The following is an 8,396-nucleotide window of genomic DNA, read 5'->3' as shown; positions in this document are numbered from 1 at the left end:
TCATCTACTGCAAGATCTCCTCATCTTTTTCAGGCAGCGTTTCCATCACTTTGTTTTCTCTCATTTATTTCTAGACCAATCTTTTTTGCTTCCTGTATGAGTGTTTGGTATTTCGCACAATCATTCCTTATTTTCTCCTACTAAATTCAGATCATCTGCAAAACTAGTACATCTAGCGTGGTTTTGCCCAATATTAATTCCGAGTTTATTACTTTGTACACTGCGTATTACTTTTTCTAATGCTATGTTAAAAAGTAGCGGCGATAGTGCGTCACCCTGCTTGAGCCCTGTTATCACTTCAAATTCTTCGGACAATGTACAATCCACTCTAACTTGATATCTTGTTCCGTTCATACACATTTTTGTCAGTGATATGAGTTTCATAGGAAAGCCGAACTCATACATTATATTGTACAAGCTGTCACGATGTATACTGTCATATGCTTTTTTGAAATCCACAAATACTTGCCATATGTTTTGTCTGTACTCATACTTCTTTTCTAGAAGCTGCTCTATAGTTGCGAGCTGGTCTATTGTGGATTTGCCTTTCCGAAAGCCACACTGATAGTTTTCTATACACTCTTCAGCCAGTGGTTCTAGTCGTCCTAATAAAATTTTTGAGAAAACTTTATATACTGTATTTAGTAGCGATATCCCCCTATAGTTGCTGCAGTTCATCTTGTCTCCTTTCTTATGTACCGGGATGATTATAGCCTAGTCTAGTATTTACCTTTGGACAAAATTATTTTTCAGCTGGTTAAAATATAAATTTAATTTTGAAAGTATTATTTTTATTAAGTTTATTAATTTGTTTTAATTAGGCTGTAGCGTTAGATGGAACATTTTATCAAAAATCTGGTATTATATCTGGAGGTAGTTTGGATTTAGCTCGTAAAGCAAAACGTTGGGATGAAAAACATATGACTCAATTGAAAGCTTCTAAAGTAAGTGTGAATTTTTGTAATCATTTTTATGTATTCTATTGTCGAGTTTTTTTTAGGAAAAATTATCTGAAGAATTGCGAGATGCTATGAAGAAATCACGTAAAGAGTCGGAACTGAATACTGTTGACTCCCAAATTAAAGGTTTAGATATGAGACTCAAGTATGGAAAAACTGATAAAGAAAACACTGTTAGTATACAATTTCATTTAATACAATATGTTTCATGCTATAAAAACTGTACTATTATTACTTGTTTAGCTTAAACAAATCAGAGATTTGGAGAAGGAACTAAAATTCTTAGAGAACAAATTAGAAGGGAGTGGTGTAAGTATTTTTTTAGACTTCAAGAGTTAAGGTGTTATATTATAATATAGTTGTACAATTAAATTACTATTTTGTTTTAGCCACGTATCGAAGAAATTGAAAGAACAATGCGGACTCGTGATATTGAAATTCAATCCATGCGAGGTCGCATGAATTCAGTCGAGGATGACGTGTTTGCTGATTTTTGTCGTCAAATTGGAATGACTAACATTCGTCAGTATGAAGAACGTGAACTAAGGTCACAACAAGAGAGGGCCAAAATTCGTTTGGAGTTTGAAAACCAGAAAAATCGAATAATGAGTCAATTAGATTTTGAACGCACCAAAGACACACAGAGTAGGTTTAAAAACACTGACCATACAATCACCAAATATTTATCATAACATATTGTTTATCTAGACAATGTGACACGATGGGAGAGAGCAGTTCACGATGATGAAGATGAACTTGAACGTGCCAAACAGGCAGAACAGAAACAAATGTCTGAAATAGAAATGGATATGAAAGAAGTGGATCGACTGAAAGCTCAACGACAAACTAAAAAACAAGAAGTAGATCAAATGGATGAAGTGATCAGCAAGGTATGTTAATAAATAATAAATATTATATATTAAGTTATAATTATACAGTTGTGAAGAATATTCTTTATACTATTTAGGCAAGAAAAGAAGTCGGTGCTATTGCTAAAGATATTCAAGCAGCTCAAAAGCAGGTGACTAACTTGGAGAACAAAGTAGAAATGCGTAGAGCTGATCGACATGCAATTCTAACTCACTGTCGGGTATGGTAGAAATAATTGTAATATTAAATTTTATATATTTTTTAAATAAATTGATGTTAAATAATTAATTTAGATGGAGGACATTAATATACCATTATTACAAGGAAATTTGGAAGATATTATTCAAGAACAATCTGTGAACAACTCTGAAGAACAAGGGCGAGACAGTACGGCTAACACACAAGAGATTTATGATCAGGAAGCAAGGTTAATTATTAACAACATTAAACAAAATATATTGATATTTTTTTAGTAGGTTTGTTTCTTATTGTATTACACATATTTTATAGAATTACTGTGGATTACTCTTCATTACCTGATCATCTCAAAGATTTAGAAGATTTAGATGATATAAAAAAATTGACTGATAAAATGGCCAAGACTATGGCTGAACAATCGATGAAACTGCAAAAGATTCATGCCCCTAATTTCAAGGTAAATTCGCTAATCTTAGTCAAAATAACTATTTGATGTTTTTATTTATTTGTGAATGTTTGATCAAAGCACACATTTATTTATGATAATTAATTAATAATTTAATACAATCACAATATAAATAGTTTCTTTAATGACAGATTCAAAAATGTATTTATTATTCTCTTGAGTTTTGATCATTTACCGAAACATGGCTTGTTGTATATTTCTTGAATTTTCTCAGTTAAAAATTCTCTATAGTATTGTATTGTTTTATTTTTAATCCTCGTAACTTGGCTGTATTCAATATTAATTGAATGACCATTTTTCTGGTTCTGCATTCAAAATTCAATAATGAAATAAAACAAACGTCAAACAGGCAATGCAAAAATTGGATCAAGCTAGAGAAAAAATGCAAGAAACCGACCGGGAATTTAACACTGCCAGGACTCGCGCAAAGAAAGCTAAACAGAACTTTGAGCGCATTAAGAAAGAGAGACACAATAAATTCACCGAATGTTTTGAGCATGTAGCCAATGAGATTGACTTGATATATAAGGTATACTTTTATTGATTTAAAATGTAAATTTTTTTAAATAATAAGATTATTTTTTTTTTTTTTTGGACAGGCCTTGTCGAAAAATCAATCAGCTCAGGCTTTCTTGGGGCCTGAAAACCCAGAAGAACCATATTTGGATGGCATAAACTACAATTGTGTAGCGCCTGGAAAACGTTTCCAACCAATGTCCAATTTATCAGGAGGAGAAAAAACTGTCGCTGCATTAGCTTTGTTATTTGCCATTCACAGGTAATTTGTATACAATGTGAGAAAATTGTATTAATTTATAGCTAAAATGTATTTATTTTAATAATTATATATTGTAAACAAATGTATATTTACAGTTATCAGCCAGCTCCGTTTTTTGTACTCGATGAAATAGATGCTGCTCTGGACAACACTAATATTGGGAAAGTCGCTTCCTACATTCTACAAAAAAAAACCAATTTGCAAACCATTGTTATATCTCTCAAAGAAGAATTCTTCCATCATGCCGATGCTCTAGTTGGGATCTGTCCAGATGTAAGTAGTTGTATACCTAATATTATATAAAGTCCTTGTCAAACTTACTGGTGGTTGGTGACTCCACCCCTAGATATTACTATGCAGTCAGAACACTATATTTTATGTAATGTTCACACACACAAACCGGATTCCTTGAATTAAAGGTATAGCTCATCAAAAAAATTTGTGGCGAAAACCTCGTGGTGGGTGGAGTCACCAACCGCCAGTAAGTTTGGCAAAGTCTCTAGTGAATATTGTGGTATAGGGTGGCGTGGCAACCACATTTAATTCAAATTTCATGGTTTTTTTTAATTTTATCTTTTTTAATTAACTTGAAACTGCATCTTCAGGATATTACAATCTAATTACATTGATCTGTTGAACAGTCATGATTTCTGATATGTACATATTATTATACAATATAATTCTTAAAGTGACCGCGGTAATCAAAAATTTACTGTGTATATAATATATCATGTAAATTATTATAGATACTATCAAAATAATTTATATCGACAGTGAAAATGTTATTGTTTTATGTTTTAGGAAGGACAGTGTTTAATCAGTAAAGTGATAATGATGGACCTTGCAGAGTATCCTTTGGCTGAAACTGATGAAAGTATAGCATTTTCTCTACGTTAATTATAGATAAATACTACGGACAATACATCCAAAAGATAATGTACAACATACGCCACTTGATTAAATACACAATAAGTTTACTATTTTTTTAAAAATATTTATTAGTATACACATTAATACTCCTAGTACCCCTCTTTAGTTTTTCTATATTTAATTTAATTACACATTATATTATATCTTATTATATTATATTTGTATTATTTAAAGATAAATAGATTAAGATTTATTATTATAAAATTAATTTTTATTCAATTATAATAATTTTGTTTCACAACAAATAAAACATATGAACCTATTATTTTAAACTAATATCATATCTATGATTAAGTTAAATTTAAAAATAATGTATACAATAAAATTTATTTATTGTAAATTTTTGGTCACTTGATTCCTAATACTAACTTGTAATTCTTCATGGCGACGCTCTTTTTTAAAAGTTTTACAGTGGTGAAACTAGCGGGTAAGTTAGCAAAGTAAACCCTACAAATCAGGGGCCCCCAAAATAAAAATTGGTTTTTTAGTATTTTTTCACATTGTATATTATTTATACATTTTTTATTATTATTATATATATTATAGCTATATTTTTTTATAAACATCTACATTAAAATGAGATGCTTATGCTATAATTATCTATAAGTACTGTTATTTTGATAGTTATTATTAATAGTTTATGGATTACCTATATTACACTTTTACACCACGAGTTATTGATTTACTAATATTATAAAATCATTACCATGGATTAATGGAGGCCAAGAATAATGTTCTAAAATGTATACAATAGTCAACAGCCTACACGACACTCGTGTTATATCATAACAGGGACTTGTGTTAAATCAATGTGAAAATAATGTTTAACAATACATATTTTTTGTAACTACATTGTGATGGATATATCATAAATGGGAATTTCCACTGGCACCCACATCTATGTTTAATTGCAAAAATATTACCTATGAATTAATAATATAAAATATTATGTGATACAATGTTTACAGTTTTGACTCTTGAGTGTTAAGTCTTCAAATTAATTTAGTTGCGCCTTTCGCGTGTGTTTAATTATACTTATAATAAATAATTACGTATATGAATATAATATAATAAGATTATTTCAATTTTAATGATACATATATATTTATCCTATTTACTATTTTAGAATATGTGTTGTTTATGGACAATGGACTAAAGTAATAGTATCTATATATTAGATACGTTCTGAGGGCGTGAAGGTGAATTTATAAAAGATTTATTAGACTTATATTTCTTTATAAGTATAATATTACCTATTTACGTAATCAGGAAGTATTTTTAAGTAGTTTATTTGTGTAATATCAGTACACTTTGTAGAATTATTATGTTGACACGAAGAGTGTATGAAAGTAGTTTCGCTAAATGAAATGCAAAAGAACAAAGAACCACCAGTTTGGATTTAATGAGAGTCAAATATCAAAACTTGTAGGTATTTTTAAAAAAAAATTGTATAATTCAATTGTAGGTGACGATGAAAGGTATATAAAAAAATATACTATACTTCAATATATAATTTATATTGGCACATCTGAATTGCATTAGATCGTAATATTATTATGTGTTATATAAACTATCAAGAGTTGATATTCTCAACTATTGTATTTCTCAATATTTTGTAGAGCGTTTTGTAGATGATTTTTTACAAAAAAACTAGAAATATTATTAATACTTATTCTATTTTATAAATTTATAATATTAAAAAAAAATTTAGTTTATACAATTATTTTTTATGTTATGAAATTAGTAACTGACTCCATGCACTTCGTTACCCATTAAAAATGGCTTATAAATATAAATAAATTAGCAATAGTAAAACTTTTATTTAATACAATTATTTTATTATTATTTAACTCATTTTTTTTTTTGCTGGACAGATGATGCCACTGTTGTATTTCTGTTTTACAAGATTTCTACTTTTCCAGTGGATTTTCCTAAAATTTTCTTACATATTAAGCTTAATTAATTATGAAAAGATCATCAAAAAAAGAATCAGCCAAATCGGTTATGGATTTTCGGAGCCAACCCGTATTAAAGATTTCCACTTAGGGCCCCCAAGTGTCTAATTGCGCCACTGTAGTTTTACCAATAAATCATTTCCAGAAATATGATTTGTTACCTCAAAATTCTTTGTATTAGGTAATCATGTCTATTATGAAATAATGATAAAAAAATTTAATTTAGTTAATAAGAAATTAAAAAACATGATTCCTATAGTAATGCATGACAGTAGTTACAGCTCTGAAATATTTTATTTGGGTCAAGGGTAGAACAACTGGAAATTGGAATCATATAATATATTCAATTTTCAAATAAAAATATACATTTTTATGAATTTCTAACTCAAAATAGTTTGCAAATGTTCGTGATTTTTACGAATTTTGTCAAAATTCTAATTTCAGACGCTCATAAAAAAAACTATTGTGGATTTAAGTTCAACTTTAATTTAATTTCCACTAACAGCGACTCACGAGGAACGTATTGCAGGTATTTACATTTTCAAGTTATAGGTACGACGGAGCAAAACATTTTTTATTGACATAAATTATTAAGAAAAACCTAAAATAGTCGACCATTTCATATGCCTATAAATAGCTCAACACGAATTAAAATATTTTTAATACTACATGACGTATCTACGGTACAAAAGTAATTTATTTTAGAGTTAGCAGTTACACCACTTACACCAAAAACCAAAATATTTGTAAATATTCCCGTTTTTTCTTATTTTTTTTTTTGTTTTTCACGTCTGGTTTTGGAGACTATAGACCTATATAGGTACTGGGAATTTCAACCTCCTCAATGCACCAACTAGATTCATTTTCCCACCGGAAAATATGAGAAGCGAAGCATGAGAAGAGAAGCAAAAAAAAATGTATTACGCATTTCCGCAGTGCGTAAATTTGCTATAAGTTTCATAATAGGTCGATTCACTCCAATTTTTAAACTAGCGATGCTAAATGTGAACTGCTGATCGTAAATTTCCTATACAAGACGCCAAGACGGACACAATAAAATGCCCGAGTGTTACGTTTTAGGTGCGTCCTCTCAAATCGTGGTCATATGAAGGCGGCGTTCCCGATGTTTCGGACTTCGCTAAAATTTAAATGCCATGTATATATCAATTGTATGAGCTATATAAAATTATGACGATGCATCGTTAAGTATATTGCATGTTTTTCGAAAAAACTTTTGAAAAAAACAAGAATAATTCCTATTTTATATCACACGGGTTGATCTAGCAACTGAGTACTGACTGTCACGATAACTGTGCAATTTTTTTTAAGCATAATCCGTTTTGAAAATGTCCAGAAAAGAGTTTGTTTTAACTTAAAACTAAGACTGTTTGCCTTGAATCTTGATAACAACTAATTTGATTTAAAGTGTATTGTTATCTTATATTACAATGAAAAATAATAATTTAGTAAAATATATATAATTGCAAAACATTTAATACCTATATCTAGTCATCTAGGGTATAAACTACACTAAAAAAGATGTAAGTATGCTAAATGCATAAAACATATGATGTCTATAATGTATATAAAATATAAAAATTAATAATATTATATTGTTTTAAATACTTCGCGAAAACCTGATACCCGAGGGCCATAGGCGTGTCTACGGTGGCAGTCTATGGTGCTTAGGCTGCCCCTTCAATTTTTGAAAGTCGCCGGCTAACCGAGTTTTAAGTCAGATGGGTTACCACTTTTATTTAAAAAAAAATAAAATTCTTTTATGTGAGTACTTATTGTTATAGTTATTTACTTACAAATTTATGCTCGACAAAATTAGGATTATAATAGGAATATTTGAATTCAAAAGAAAAATGTCTGTAGATCGTATAAGAAACATTTTCCGTTTTTAATATTAATTTTAATTTTAATTATGATTCAGATAAATGTTGATATTTTCTAGTTTTCAATTACAGTTCACAATAATATAAAATTTAGGTTTTACAAAGTGCTTTGTAGGATCTATAGATAATTTTCTGGTAAGTTCAAATTTTTTTTCATAATCAAAATCGGACAACGTTAGCTAACTTTAATTTTGTCAACACTTTAGGTCTTTTCAGCTAAAATTGACGGCAGTAGCGAGGCCCCCGCAGGTGATCAGCTAGGTTGCCACTGTGGATGACCGATGAAGTCTGGTCACTCCAGTGGCGTCCAACCCTATTACTAGGTGTAGCGGTCGCTAC

General features: G+C 29.5%; 1 protein-coding gene across 1 annotated transcript in view; it reads left to right on the top strand.

The window, feature by feature from the left end:
• LOC100167226 (structural maintenance of chromosomes protein 1A) overlaps positions 1-4,265 on the top strand; it is a 7,969-nt gene extending 3,704 nt beyond the window's left edge. The window contains exons 10-21 of the mRNA XM_001948094.5: positions 822-944; positions 1,001-1,132; positions 1,203-1,268; positions 1,349-1,604; positions 1,668-1,849; positions 1,927-2,049; positions 2,123-2,256; positions 2,340-2,484; positions 2,843-3,022; positions 3,093-3,271; positions 3,367-3,544; positions 4,073-4,265. Of these exons, the coding sequence (XP_001948129.1) occupies positions 822-944; positions 1,001-1,132; positions 1,203-1,268; positions 1,349-1,604; positions 1,668-1,849; positions 1,927-2,049; positions 2,123-2,256; positions 2,340-2,484; positions 2,843-3,022; positions 3,093-3,271; positions 3,367-3,544; positions 4,073-4,168 (1,794 nt within the window). The 3' untranslated portion in view covers positions 4,169-4,265. The remainder of the gene's footprint in view (positions 1-821; positions 945-1,000; positions 1,133-1,202; positions 1,269-1,348; positions 1,605-1,667; positions 1,850-1,926; positions 2,050-2,122; positions 2,257-2,339; positions 2,485-2,842; positions 3,023-3,092; positions 3,272-3,366; positions 3,545-4,072) is intronic.
• Positions 4,266-8,396: the final 4,131 nt, after the last annotated feature.

Source organism: Acyrthosiphon pisum, chromosome A1 (assembly GCF_005508785.2).
Source record: "Acyrthosiphon pisum isolate AL4f chromosome A1, pea_aphid_22Mar2018_4r6ur, whole genome shotgun sequence".
In the NCBI taxonomy this organism is placed as follows: Eukaryota; Metazoa; Arthropoda; class Insecta; order Hemiptera; family Aphididae; genus Acyrthosiphon; species Acyrthosiphon pisum.
This window is presented reverse-complemented; position numbering and strand designations above follow the sequence as displayed.